General features: G+C 38.7%; 1 protein-coding gene across 1 annotated transcript in view; it reads left to right on the top strand.

Moving 5' to 3' along the window:
* The window catches only part of ZNF277 (zinc finger protein 277), a 102523-nt gene extending 91964 nt beyond the window's left edge, over positions 1-10559 (top strand). Inside the window, exons 8-12 of the mRNA XM_032871232.1 lie at positions 3140-3207; positions 4815-4911; positions 6894-6936; positions 8322-8496; positions 10219-10559. Of these exons, the coding sequence (XP_032727123.1) occupies positions 3140-3207; positions 4815-4911; positions 6894-6936; positions 8322-8496; positions 10219-10405 (570 nt within the window). The 3' untranslated portion in view covers positions 10406-10559. The remainder of the gene's footprint in view (positions 1-3139; positions 3208-4814; positions 4912-6893; positions 6937-8321; positions 8497-10218) is intronic.
* Positions 10560-15263: the final 4704 nt, after the last annotated feature.

Here is a 15263-nt window from a genome sequence, read left to right as displayed (position 1 = left end):
AGGTGAGATAATTTCCATACTTAATAATTCATATCAGTTTTTTTATAAAAAAAGACTTGCAAATTCATAAAAAGTCACTATGCATAGACTAGATTACCTACTATGGGTTCTCTCTGTTTCCTTACAAACAAAAGTGTTCAGTGAATAGTGGAGATGGTCAAGGGGACAATTTCCCAGGCAGTTTCACATTCAGATGCCTCTGCCATCATCACTGAGCCGTCAGCTACCTAGTCCTAAGGCATTCATGTTTCAAGCCCCAAGTTTTCCTAAAGGAAATTATTTTTGCAGTGGTTTTATCATTTTTTATTTGTATTTTTTTATTATTGAAGATATACAAAACCTGCTGTAACAAAAGTTGGCTCTTAACCTATTTTTATAGTTTTAGTATAGTTCTTTCTAATGAAATTATTTACATTTAGAACACTTATCTCTTTTTTTTTTTTAAGATTTTATTTATCTGAGAGAGAGGAAAGCACAGGTGGTGGAGATGTGGTGCAGGGAATAGCAGAGGAAGAAGAAGAAGCAAGCTTGACACAGGGCTCCCTCCCAGGACCCTGGGATCATGACCTGAGCTGAAGGCAGACACTTAACCAACCAAGCGCCATCCAAGTGCCCCCCACCATATAAAACACTTCTCGACTAACTAGAATTTAAATAAAAACTTGAAAAAATAAAAAATAAAACATTTCTTTTTCTCTGTTTATAATGGGTTTTTCATGTAAGTATATATAAGTATGTGTGTTGGGGCAGTGGGGATGCCGGGTAAAGGAGATTTCTTTTTTTTGTTTTGTTTTTCTTGCCCACCCTCTCATTGATCATAAACCATCTGATGTAAGGGTTTAAGGGGGTGTGCTGAACATCTTTACTGATATGCCTTCCAAACTTTATTTTTCTTGAAATCTTTGCTTTCTGAACATGATTCATTAGCAAGCACAGCATCTTAATTAGAGAGTCTGTGCCTTTTTTTTTTTTCTTTTTGGGTCTTATTCCTATAATAAATCATATATATTTGACTACACAAGGCGGAACAATCTAGGAAAGTCTGGGCCAGTGTCACATGCAAACCACTTGTTTCTTAATACACTAATGAACACCAAGTTACATTTTCCTCTCAAGTGGTAAATGGTTAGTGCTGTTGCCTAGGAAAATCCCTCCATGTTATACTGAATACTCAGAAAGTTGCAAAATAATTCTTTGGGTTTGGAAGTTTGACACTAAAAGACATTTTATGTCTCTTTGGCCAAAACATTTATTGGTAAGCAACATTTGTCCCTATCATTGAAAATGGTAATACCACAGATGGCCCTTCTTTGAATAATATCCTGCAGCAATGACCTTTAAGTACAAGTCCAGAGAGACCAAATAATCCATGAAAGATTTAATTTCATCACCAAAAATTCCAACTAACAGAGATCCTGTTGGCAGTGTTGAAGCCATTCCTGATGTCCATAATGAGGTTCAGACACTTCATGACACTCTGGGAAGTACATTATAGAGTCCAAATTACTATCTCTAATGACATTATGGTAAATCTCTGCATGTCTGAATTTATGCATCATTTAGCTGATAGATAATGACAGCCTCAACACCTCTCATTAAGTTGACGAATGATAGATTTTCTTTTTCCCCTAAATCATAATGGACCTTGTAGTTCTTTATTTTTCGTTAAATGAATACCTTTTTTGAGAAAAGAAAAAAAAGTTCAAAACTGAGAGTGAATTTTAGTTATTTTTTTCCAAAAGAGGAATATCAAGCAAGAACGTCTGTATTTTTAACAGCTCAGGTTGGGCTTGACTGTAACCATAGTTTAGCTGCTTGGAAAGGTACCCATTATTGTTCTACATCCTTCTTTAGTGCGCTCTCTGCTTTTGCATGGCATAGTGGGGAAATTGGATGGAGAAAGAAGAAAAAATAAGGAGGAGAAATAAATGATTCAGGAATAGAAAAGATAAATAGGCCAAAAGAAATCATTCCTGCTCATTACTCCATAAAGTTTTGCTGAAACTATGACCAAGTTTGCCAGACCCAGCCCTACATGGGTGCAACTTCTCCAGATAAAAGATAAAAGGTATTGAAGTAGATATTTGAGTACTTACTATTGCTTGCTGCCATGTACTATTTATATAGAGGGATAACTAGTTTTATTGCACTTCGCTTATTGTGCTTCATGGATTTTTACAAATTGAAGGATTATGGCAGTCCTGAAGGATTGAGCAACTCTATCTGTGCCATTGTTTCAACAGCATTCACTCACATCATGCCTGAGTCACATCTTGGTAATTCTTGCAATAATTAAGGTATATAGTGTTTTTCTAGACGTAATGCACACATTATGCACACATAGGGGAATAAAAAGTAACTGGGAGAAGGGGTGTTTTTTTAGACAGAGCAGTCAGAAGAGGCGGCAGTATTTAAGCAGATGCCCCCACGACTAAGCCACACAGTTACGCAGGAGAGCAATGTTCAGGCAGACAACGCAACAAGTCCAGAAGTAGCCAGTGGAGGTGAGCTTGTTGCTTTCAAGGGATAGTGAAGACACTGATCTGTCTGGAGCAAATTGAGCCAGAGGAAAAGGCATGGGGCATAGTAACGAAGAAGGAGCCAGGGCAGAACACGCAGATCTTTCACACCATGATAAGTCCTCCGAATTTTGTTCTAAGTGTGGTAAAAAGCCATAGGAGGGTTTATACAAACAAGGAAGTGTCCTTTAAAAAGATCACTTTGGCTCCTGTTTGAAAAATAGACTGTAGAGGACCTCAGGGAGAAATAGTCCAGCTATGTGGGTGTTTCACAGGCCCCATCAAGACATATTTTTGTTTTTTTAAAAAAGGTCCCCAAAAGATTCTAATGTGCGTCCAGGGTTGAGAAACTGGTTTACATTTAAGAGAAAGGAATTTGATTGAAAGAATATCACTGCTTCTCCAAAAAGAAAAACCTATTAAAAGTATTTTAGGATACATCCTTCCTTGTCACTGAAATAACTGTTTTAATAAACCCTACTTATATTGATTTAAAACCAGCGAGTATGTGGTTTTAAGTAGGTTTTGTTATTTTAATTTTGTGTCTATTTTCTCTCTCCTTTCTCCTCTTCCCCCTGCTCCCTCCATCTTCCCTAATCTCTCTGTTCTTCCAACAACAGGAACTTGGAAAGTCATGGGAGGAAGTTCAACTGGAAGATGATCGGGAGTTGCTAGACCATCAGGAAGAGTAAGATTTGTTATGGCTTCTAATTAATTGCTGTGTTTTAAGAGTAGGAAAACAACTCTATAGTTTGGTTTAAAGCGATTATTCTGAAGAGAATAGAAACGAAGAAAACTTTCTCTCCTTGTCATCATCCGTCCATGTAATAGCGCAAAAACTTGAATTCCAAGTAACTTTTACATAAAAATCACTAAAGCAACTGTTATTCCAGCTAAATAGTGTTTTGCCATTAGAACTGTTAATTGAGGGGTGACTGGGTGACATAGTTGAGCATCTGACTCTTGGTCTTGGCTCAGGTCTTGATCTCAAAGTCATGAAATCAAGTCCCACATCAAGCTCTTTGCTCAGTGTGGAGTCAGCTTGTCCCTCTCCCTCTGCTCCTCCTCCTCCTCTTCTCTCTAAATAAATAAATAAAATCTTTTAAAATAAATTAATTAATTTAAAAAAAAAAAAAACTTTAGGGGCTCTTGAGTGGCTCAGTGGGTTAAGTATCTGCCTTCAGCTCAGGTCATCCTAGGATCCTAGAATCGAGCCCCATGCCTCCCTGCTCAGTAGGAAGTGTACTTCTCTCTCTCCCTTCCCCAGCCCTCCAACCCCTGCTTGTCCTGTCTATCACTCTCTCAAATAAATAAGATCCTTAAAAATAAATATATAAATAAATAAAAATAAAATTTCAAAAGTTTTTTAAAAAGCTGTTAATTGAACACACAAGTAAAAAATAATGCAGAAAAAGATACATTTCATTGGTATTTTGCTCACTTGGTTGGTGCCCAGATCTTGAAGTTACACAACCTTTGAACTTTCCGTGCTGCTTGTCATTGGAGTAGAGAATGTCACGGAATTAACCTTGTTCCATGTACATCCCATTGACCTAGTTAAAATATTCACAGCTTCTTGCCTTGGAATTACAAGCTTGGGAAGTGTTCTTTTCAACCTTAAAGGATTCCCTTTACTCATCCTCTTTTCCTTCAAAGATGCTTGGCCTTTCTTCTCTCCTGGGATTTCAGTTTTCCGGGCTGAGGACTGATAAGAAGTTGATAGTGTCTTCAAAATAAATCAGGGGATGGGGAGTAGACAGGAATGGTAACATGGGTCCTGTGTGGTTTTTGACCTCTCTGTTTACCGCCAGATTTAACACTTAAAATGATCAGTATTTCTCACATGAAGGATACATGGTTTGCCTTTTTAAAACACACCATTTGTTATGCAGAGACACACTCCCAGCATCGCACCTCACAGCATGTGTACTTGGTGGTTGTGGCTAATGAGAGGGAGCATTGCATCTACTGATATGCCTCCTTTGCGAATTAAACCTAGTTGTGTCAGAAAGATATTAAACTGATTCTGTAGTAAAATAGCTGCTCAGAAGAGAAGCAAACAGAAGAAAATGGAGCAGCACCTGTTCACTATTTATATTAATTTCATGGTGCTACTTTGAATTTCAAAAGCTATATCAAAAAGTCATAATATGATGTGACAATCTTTACAAAAATGTCAGAGTTGAAAGAGACTGGCAGGGTTTCCCAGGGAGGAGGAAGTAATAGCAGGTGACTGCTTAGTACACCCTCTTAATGAGGGGAATCTCTCTATTTGCTGTTTTCTTTTTAACACAGTGACTGGTCTGATTGGGAAGAACGCCCTGACTCTGCTGTCTGCCTATTTTGTGAAAAGCAAGCAGAAACCATTGAGAAATTATGTGTCCACATGGAGGTGAGATACTTTTATTCATTTGAATTTTGTTTTGTTCTGACAGGGACACTGATCATGATTGCAGTCTTATCAGCTTATGTTTAGTTTGTCATTATCCTATTCCTAAAAGTGCTATAAGTGGGGCACCTGATGGCTCAGTTGGTTAAGCATCCAACTCGTGGTTTCAGCTCATGTCATGAACTCAGTGTTGTGAGATCGAGCCCCGAGTTCAACTCCACACTCAGCGTAGAGTCTACTTGAAAGATTCTCTCCCTCTGCCCCTCCTCCTGTGCTCACTTGCGCCCTCTCTCCTTCCCCCCCGCCAAATAAATAAATAAATCTTTTATTAAAAAGAAAGTGCTATAGGCAAAACCGAAGAGACAGGCCCAATCCATCAAGAAGAGCCAGAACTCAGGGCAATTTAGTACAATTTAGTACTATAATTTAGTACAAGACCTGTGCAAACTGTTAGGGTGGGATTTCACAGACCACTGATGCCATCCTACCTCTGAGGTGTTTATGAGATAATTCTAGCTTAGAATGTGGGCCCTGTAACATGAGTAACAGTACTCAAGATATGGACGGTTCTGTATCTTTTTCCACTGCCTCCTGTGCTAGTGAATAAGGAAAGCAGGAAAGGGTTCACGAAGCCCTTAAGGGAAATGGGCAGTGCGGCATGGGCAATGTAGAGGCAAAGGGTACAGGATGTGATTGTGCAGCTCCCGCAGTTGTAAGAATTTGGAGGGAAGAAATTTGAGGGTATTTCCAGTTCGTGTGTTCCTCTTTGGATGCCATTTTTATGTTATAATGAAGCTTGAAGCTGGTAGTTCTAAACCTTTTTTCACCGCAGTGTATCTGAGAGATGACACACTCCCAACAACTCTGATCCTCACCTGGACAGTGCGGGTGAAGAGGGGGGATATCTAATGAGTCATGACAGTACTGCAGCTTAAAGGTAGAGGAGTGATTATAATTAAAAAATATTACTGGATGATTCTGATTCCCTCTCCCTACCCTCCCCCAACCATCTCTGCCAACAGTGATGCAGATTATCCTGTTTTACCCACCTTCTTCCTGCTCTCATTCAGAAACACTCTTCTTAGTTCCATTAAAAAAAAAAAATAGAATGTATGTGAAAGGCCATGAGCATTTACCCTTAAGAAAGCAGAGAGTCGTTTTCTCTGAAACAGGTTGCTAATAGTATGTATGTATAGTTTTCAGTGTTTAAATTTAATTAATAATATCCTAATATCTTTGAATTGAAAGGAGTCTTAATACCCCTACCCTGTATAGGAAATTTCCTTTGCAACATCCTTGACCTGTGTCCTCGCCCTCTGCTCAGTCACTTCCAGTCATAAAGTACCATGGATTTTCTAATTATCCTGCCTCTGATGTTACATTGAATGCCTTCATAGGAAGTTAGATGGTCTTTATTCTCTGTAAGCTTTTAAGTTCAAACATTTACCCAGATGGACGATTGCACAAGTGGAACAGAATAAGGCTGCATTGTAAAAATCAAAAGAAATAAAATTTATGGAAAGATGTCAGTGAAGAGAAATTTGCATTAAACAGTGTGTTTAACAGCATAAAATGAAAAGTGGATTTGTAAATTACCTATCTGCTTGTGTAGCAAAGGACCTATATCCATAATTGTAGTCCAGGCACACAATACAGTAAATAGGGCCACATTTTACCACAGACTGAGGACACTTTTGTCAGATTGCAGAATGCATACATAGTAAATTGTGAAAACTGTAGATACAAACTGTGAATAATTAAAATGTTTCAACTGATTGGCATGACTTGTTTGGACTGTGCTTTAAAAAGTAGTTGGATATGGTTGGGGGAAGCAGTTATATTTCGAATACTTCAAAAGCAGAACATGATGAACTGAGACTGAGTTTCAACAGTGTTCAAACTCCTATGAATAAGCCGTCTGTTTATAACTTCAGCCTGAAAGATTAAATAATTTATATGCTCACAGATATTCATTCCTTTTTTAGGATGCTCACGAGTTTGATCTCCTCAAAATAAAGTCAGAACTTGGTGAGTTTGATTCAGAAGTTGTTTTCCATGATGTTGCGTTTTTATACACACTCCTGTAAATGACGCCTTGTTCAGGAGTCGTGATTGGAGAATGCACAGCCAAATGTGTCTCTCCACAGATGGTCTCAATGGAACTGCCTGAAGCAGTGATTCACAACCATTTTGAACTGTAATACTCAAATATGGTTTTTTATTTCATATGGTCTTTCTTCTTTCCTACATATATGAATCCTTCAAATAAAATACAAGCTAATGATTAGTATCTATTATAAATAAAGTGGAAGCGGCTAAGAGAAAGCCCATGGATTTTTGAGGTCAGACTGGGGTTCATAGTCCAGCTCCAGCACTTACTGGCTGTGTGACATAAGGCCTCCAGTCAACAGAATGTGAAGGGAATGGACAATGTATATAAAACAGCTACTATACTGCTTGACAGTGTAGCTAGATTATTTGTCACAGATGGACCCAATTGTATCATTCTCAGTATAAGTATGATGGAAAGATTAGGGGCATGAAGATGTAAATTACTGACTTGTTAATGGATCAAAGGCAGTAGAAAGCTCACTTCCCACACCTCAGCTTACTGACTACTTTCCTAGACTCTGGAAAGTGTTACTTTACTTTGCTCTTCTTACAGACATGTATGTATGTCACATGCTGGCTCTATCACCCACTAGCTGTGCAACCTTGGACAGTCTCCTAATAGATAATGTGGATATGATAATACTACCTATGTGGTAGAGTTCTGCAAGAATTAAATGTATTAATGTGTGGAAACTGGTTAGAACAGTGGATAGCACATAAGCCCTATATAAGTATTAACTGTTATTGTTTGGTATCTATTATTCTTTATCATTGTAGTGCCTCTTCAGGTTGGTTAATAAAGAGAAGTGGCTCAGGCACTTGGGTGGTACAGATGGTTAAGCACTTTACTTTGGCTCAGGTCATGATCTCGGGGTCCTGGGATCAAGCTCCACCTCAGGCTCCATACTCAGCACAAAGTCTGCTTGTCCATCTGCCCCTCCCCCTGTTCATGCTCACTCACTCTGTCTTCCTCTTTCAAAAAAATAAATAAAACCTTGGGGCACCTGGGTGGCTCAGTGGGTTAAAGCCTCTGCCTTCGGCTCAGGTCATGATCTCAGGGTCCTGGGATCGAGCCCCGCATCAGGCTCTCTGCTCAGCAGGGAGCCTGCTTCCCCCTCTCTCTCTCTCTGCCTGCCTCTCTGCCTACTTGTGATTTCTGTCTGTCAAATAAAATCTTTAAAAATAAATAAATAAATAAAACCTTAAAAAAAAAAAAAAAGAATTGGCTCTTTTAAAAAGTTATAACAATTTAAAAATAGGCCTGACCAGTTGTCTGATGATTGTATAAACTATCATTTCAGGATTAAATTTCTACCAGCAAGTGAAACTGGTCAATTTCATCCGGAGACAAATTCACCAATGTAGATGTTATGGCTGCCATGTGAAATTCAAATCCAAAGCAGAGTTAAGGACTCATATGGAAGAAGCTAAACATACATCACTGCTTCCTGAAAGAAAGATGTGGGATCAACCAGAGTGAGTACTACTCAACCAAGCATATACTTCTTTGTTCCATATCCCTTATTTGTTCCATTATTCAGTTTCTCCAGACCTTAATGAGAGAGAAAGATACGTTTATAAAAAAGAGCAAAAATCTTCAAAAAACCTTATTTTTAAAGGAATCCCCTTTTATAAGTATAACCAACTCTAGTATTTTGTGGTATGAAGAAAAAGATGTAAGTATAGAAGCAAAGACTTTTTTCATTATATTTTTGTTAACAGATTATTGCATGCATTTTTTATATGTAATACATATCAATTGCATCATTTTTAATTGTTGTCAGATATCCCATTCAATAGATGTACCCTAATTTCCTAGATATGAGGTCGTTTCTTGCATTTTGCTCTTATAAATAGTAATACAGTGAATATCCAGATGCCTGCATTGTTGCACACTTGTCTAATTTTTCATTTAGATAAACTCCTAGAAATAAAATTATTCTGTCAAAGAGTACACAACTATTAGGGCTTTTGGTATATATTTTGCATCTCAGAACTTTATAAATGTTAAGCAGCTGGTCCACTGATCTGTACTATGGAGGTGGTATCAGACTCCCAGATATCCTTTGCTAGTTCAGCCATCTGGGCTGGTTCTCATAGCAGTCTGGACAACCTCAGCTGGGAGAACCTCGGAGAGGTTGTAGGGTTCTAGCTGCCTGGAGGTTCCTCTCTTCTTAGGAAATGTTAAATAAGTGCCCCCCCCATCCCTCCCCCAATACTAGCCCCAAAGCTCTAGATTTTCCTCTAGACAATCCCAGATTTCAGGGCACCTGGGTGGTTCATGCAGTTAAACGTCCCAACTCTTGGTTTCAGCTCAGGTCATGATCATAGGGTCATGAGATTGAGCCCCACATCAGGCTCTGTACTCAGCATGGAATCTGTCTGAGATTCTCCCTTTATCCCTCACCCTGCTCACACTCCCTTGCTCTCTCTGTCTCTCTCTCTTTCTCTCTCTCAAATAAATAAATAAATAAATAAATAAATAAATAAATAAAATCTTCTTAAAAAAGAATGCAAGAAAGAAAATCCCTGATTTGTAAGAGACAAAGTCGGTCCTGGATTGCCTGAGACCCTGTTCCTGTAATTCTTAAATAAGTTGAAATCTTTAGAGATACTCCAGAACTAACTCCTAAGTGTGTCCAGAAAAGGAACCAGAAAAATAGACATAAAATTCTATAAATGTTTTAATTTTTATTCACCTAGAATGAGGGAACCAGTAGGGATTAGGTTGGGAAGAACACACACATTCAAAGGAAACAGTATTTTCATCAGGTATTTAAAGGACTCATGTATGAAAAAGTAGCCATATTTGAGTTTTGGTAATCTTCTAGGGAAGAACTGGAACCTTTGAATAGAAATGAAGGGGATTCATTTTTAGCTTCATCCATGGCAATATCTCTAACAACTAGATGCCCAATACTGGAGTAAGCTGCCTTTTCAGATAGTGAGTTCTTGTGGGAATATCAAACAGAGGCTGAATGGGCAGCTAGCAGGGATGCAGCTAAGACTGGTATCAGCCAGTAAAGGTCAAAGTGAAAGTAATTCAGAAGTTGTCTCCCATACCACATTTGCAAAATGCTGTTGAAATTGTTGGCGAGGAAACCCAGCAGAATTATACTAATGTGTATATCAACTGCCTAGAAACTTTTCTGGATGAGTTATAGTTTGGTTATTCATTATATCTGTGGTTGTTTTCAGGTATTATTTTCCAACCTATGAGAACGACACTCTTCTATGTACACTGTCTGACAGTGAAAGTGACCTGACAGCTCAGGAACAAAATGGAAATATTACCATCATCAGTGAAGATATATCTAAACTGCATGCTTTGAAACAAAGCAGTATTTTGAATCAGTTGCTACTACATGAGAGCTTGAAAAACTAGAAGAAAATGCCACAGAAAAACTAGAAGAAAATGCAACTTCTCATGTTTTTTCTCTTATGAGACAAACTCAGAAGAATAGTTTAAATTTGAACATCAGCAAAGGATTACTCCTTGGTGAAATAAAATTTTAAAAAGTACTTTCCAAAAAATAAAATGAGGACTTTTTGTATTTTGGGCTGTAAAGTTTTACTATGTAATCATTATAAATGATCTCATTTCATTAGACTCAATTATTTATAATAAGGAAGACATTTGGGGCACCTGGCTGGCTCAGCTGATGGAGCATGTGACTCTTGATCTCGGGGGTCATGAGTTTAAGCCCCACATTAGGTGAAAAGATGGCTTTAAATTTTTTTTTCTTTTTTAAATAAAGAGGACATGTAAATCACAAATGAAATGTTCAAATTATTTATAAAGTTAGTTTCAGCCAGTAATTTCAATTTCCTCCACCACAGGCTTTCTTCTTCCAACAAGTCAACAGAATTTGACTACACTCGGGAAGATTTATAGTGACCAAAAAGAGGAGCCAGTAAAAGAAAGGAAAAATGGTCAAAGACCTGGAGAATGCACAAATTGGAAGCAATTTCAGAAAAGTATAAATCTGACTATACTATCATTATTGCTTTCTGCATAGAGTAACCAAACTCCCTAGAAATGGGCATCAAGCCTCGTCTTCTACAATGTATCTATCATTAGCAGATCAGTACCATTTTTTAAAAACATAAACACAATACCATTATGACATCTAACAAAATTAACTTATTAATATCCTATGTTTTCAATTTTCCCTAGCTTTCTCAAGATGTCCTTTTACAGTATTATCGGTTACAGGACAGATACTGTATACTTTCTAATTAGATGCACTGAGGAAGACAAGACATGTTTGAGGATTCCTTCCAAAAATGCATTAACACGAATATTACAAGGAAACATTAATCAAACCCAAGTTGAGGGACAGTCAACCAAATAATTGGCCTTTATTCTTCAAAAGTCAAGGTCATGAAAAACAAAGGCAGAAATACTCTTTTAGATTAAAGGAAACTAAAGAGATAATACTACATGCGATCCTGGATTAGATTCTGGGCCAAAAAAAAATTTTCTTTTGCCGTAAAAGATCTAGTGGGACAAATAGTACACTTTTAATAAGGTCGGTAGCTATTGTTAATTGGTGTTAATTTCCAGATCTTGACAATTGTACTGTGGTTGTGTATGAGAATGTCCATGTCTTTAGATAATACACAGTTAAACTTACAGGTATAAGAGCATTTTGGTTGCAACTTACTCTCAGAAAACAAATGTGAATATATAGAGAGGATGCTAAAGTGAATGTGGTGAGTTGTTAACATTTGGGTAATCTAAAACTCCTTAACAGTTGGTTTGTTTAAATCAGGTCCCATGGAGCACCAGGGTGGTTCAGTTGGTTGGGTGGCTGCCTTCACAAAGCTCAGGTCATGATGTCAGGATCTTGAAATCAAGCCCTGAATCAGGTTCCCTGCTCAGTGGGGAGTCCGCTGCTCCTTATCCCTCTGCCCCTCCCCCATCTCATGCTCATACTCTCTCAAATCAATAAAATCTTTTTAAAAAATTGGGTCCCAGGTGAGATTCATATATTGCATTTGGTTGGTATGGTTCTTAAGGGTGTTATAATCTATACAGTTTGTGCTCCCTTCCTCTTAAAATGTCACTTTTTTGTTAAAGAAACTAAGCCCATTATCTCACTTTCTGGATTTGGATGATCATATGCTCTTTGTGTCATTTAACATGTTCTTCTATCACCCATTTTTCCTGCTGACTGGTGGACTTAAGTTCCAGTAAATTTGTGTTCAAAAACTTATTTGCACAAATAATTTATAAGAAATACTGTTGCTGTTGCATCACGTTAGGCACATAATATCCCTAGTACCAGTTTTTAGAGATTTTAGAGCTGATAGTGCGCTCAGGTGTTTTTAGTCAGTGCATCATTATAAAGTTCCCCATCAATCTTTTATCTAACTCACTCAGTATGCGTTGGTAATTGTTACCTATTATTTTTTCTAGTGACTACAAAATGATGATTTTCTAATGCTGTCACTTCTTATACAGTACATTCTTTACATAGCATGTGTGCTATAGAGTACTGGAGTTTGAAGTTGTAGTTTTCAACAGTTAATACCAGCCTCTGTAGGCAGTGCCCAAAGACTAATCTTGAAGTCATGTGGCCTGTCATGAGTCTCAGGAGTCATCCCCCAGGGGCACCTGGGCGGCTCAGGTCATGATTCCAGGGTCCTGGTATGGAGCCCCGCTTGGGCTCCCTGCTGAGCGGGAAGCCTGCTTCTCCCTCTCCCACTCCCCCTGCTTGTGTTCTCTCTCTCTCTCTCTCTCTCTCTCTGTATCTTTGTCAAGTAAATAAATAAAATCTTAAAAAAAAAAGTCATCCCCTGCCATGTGATCCAAAAGTGACTGGATTTGTAAATTTTAGAGGCTCTGACCATGGCTTTAGTTTTCCAAGCCTCCAACTTTGCAGACATCTGCACAGATCTCTTATGAAACACCAAGCAGAGGGACTCCTAGACGGCTAAGCGTCTGCCTTTGGCTCAGGTCATGAACTCAGGGTCCTGACATTGAGCCCTCTGCCCAGTGGGGAGTCTGCTGCTCCCTCTCACCCTCCCTCTGCTGTCTCTCTCCATCTCAAATAAGTAAATAAAATCCTTAAAAACAAAACAAACAAAAAAAAAAACAGAGAAAAGGGGCACCTGTGTGTTTTTGGCTCAGGTCATGATCTTGGGGTCATGAGAGCCCCACTTCCAGCTCTGCCCTCAGTGGGGAGTCTGCCTGGGAGTGACTCTCCCTCTGCCCCCTCCCCCTCCAAAATAAATAAATCTTTTTTTTTTAAAGGCAAAAAAATAAAAGCCATTATAATGGAAAATGCCTAAGTTAAAGACGCGATTGAGTTAAATTGTTTTAAAACCAAAGATAAGAAGGTAGTCCTGTGCCTAGAACCTTGTGTGTCTAGGAATCAGATTTGTTCAGGAAGTGTGTAGAGTGTTTCTAGAATATGCTTCAGTTTTAGAACAGGAGCAATGAAAGAATGAGAACAAAATTAAGAATAATTAAGCTTGTGAAGGAGAAAGGTTTTTTGGAGATAAAGTTGAGATCTTAGATTAGATGGACATAAAAGGAAAAATGAAACTGAAGGACAGATAAAAGGGAAAAGATATAAGAGGTTATTTTTAAAATGTGTAGATGTTTTGGAGGTTTGGGGTTTGTTTTTTTTTTTTTTTTTTTTAGCTCAGAAATAATAACTTGGTCCAAAAAAAATCAAACAAGAATAGAAGCAAAATCTCAGCCAACTGTGCTGACTCTCAGAGGGAGCAAGAATAGAGACCACTACTGGCAAAGGACTCTCTTAGAGCTACACAGAAAACAGAGACTACTTGTCAAGAACTATTGGGAACTCCTCCTTAAAAACTGGGACACTGAGGGGGTGCCTGGGTGACTCAGTGGGTTAAAGCCTGTGCCTTCGGCTCAGGTCATGATCTCAGGGTCCTGGGATCGAGCCCCACATCGGGCTCTCTGCTCCAAGGGGAGCCTGCTTTCTCCTCTCTCTCTCTCTGCCTGCCTCTCTGCCTACTTATGGTCTCTGTCTGTCAAATAAATAAATAAATAAAATAAAATCTTTAAAAAAAAAATTGGGACACTGATGCAAAGTGTACCATGCAAGGTTGGACAATTCAAAAGGGGAGGATCAATCCGATGAATGTACACATTCAAGGGATTATTGAATGGGTTTCCAGATATCACTAAAATTGTAAATAGAGATACAAGAGCTATCTATGCCCAGAGGGAGCAGGCTTGAGAAATTCTGAAAATTAACACTAAATGAAGGTAACCAGAATACAGGAAACATAACAGAGCCAATAAGGACCGTGATAAACGAATCCAAGCCCGGGATTGGCTGTTAGCCTAATCAGAAAATGCATGCTAGTTATCTAACTCAGAAAGGGGAGAGTGGCCAAAGTTTTGTTGTTGTTGTTTTTCTTATTGTTTTAAGATTTTATTTATTTACTTTCACAGGGAGAGAGCCCAAGTAGGCAGAGTGGCAGGCAGAGGGAGAGGGAGAAGCAGGCTTCCCACTGAGCAGGGAGCCTGATGCTGGGCTCCGTCCAGAGCCAAAGGCAGAATCTCAACTGACTGAGCCACCCAGGCGCCCCTGGCCAAGGTTTTTGTTTGTTTGTTTTGGTTTTGGTTTTGGTTGTTTGTTTGTTTGTTTGTTTGTTTTTGAACAATGGTTGCTTTTGGCCAAGCAGACCTAGTGTTTTCTCTCTCAAAACAGAAGACCCCATTAGATGAAATCTAGAACAGAATGTCAGGTAAGTACATGTCTAAGATTTAAAAGGGGAAAAAAAGGCAACAGACTCTAGAAATACTAGGCCTTTATTGGGGAATTTTAACTTACGAGGAGGTAAGTTAAACTGTGACAAATCCAGCTGTTCCACCTTGAAAGGCATAGAGGGGAAGTCAAGCCGCAGAACATATCCACTATTGCTGACAAAGGCAGAATGGGGGGAAATACTGCTGGAGGCCTGGACCAATCAAAAGCAAGGGAAGGTGGAGCGCTGAGGAGGGCTCCACAGAGGTATCTGTCCTCACCAGTACAATTAATCTGGTAGTCCAGTTGCCCCCGTATTCATTCTCCATTTCTTGAATAATAAGTTTAGTTGGGTATATGGCAGCTGGAATGAAGACTACATTTCCCAGGTTTTCCAGCAGCTCAGGACACTTCCTCGTCTACATTATGGTAGATGAGATGTAAGCAGAAGAGTCGAGTGTGACAGCTTCTCAGAGTCTTCGTTAAGATACTAGACACAGTGCTCTCTGC

Source organism: Lontra canadensis, unplaced genomic scaffold (assembly GCF_010015895.1).
Source record: "Lontra canadensis isolate GAN:19392208 unplaced genomic scaffold, GSC_riverotter_1.0 scaffold2, whole genome shotgun sequence".
NCBI classification, from domain to species: Eukaryota; Metazoa; Chordata; class Mammalia; order Carnivora; family Mustelidae; genus Lontra; species Lontra canadensis.
The sequence above is the reverse complement of the archived record's forward strand: the minus strand, read 5'-3'. Positions and strand labels throughout refer to the sequence as shown.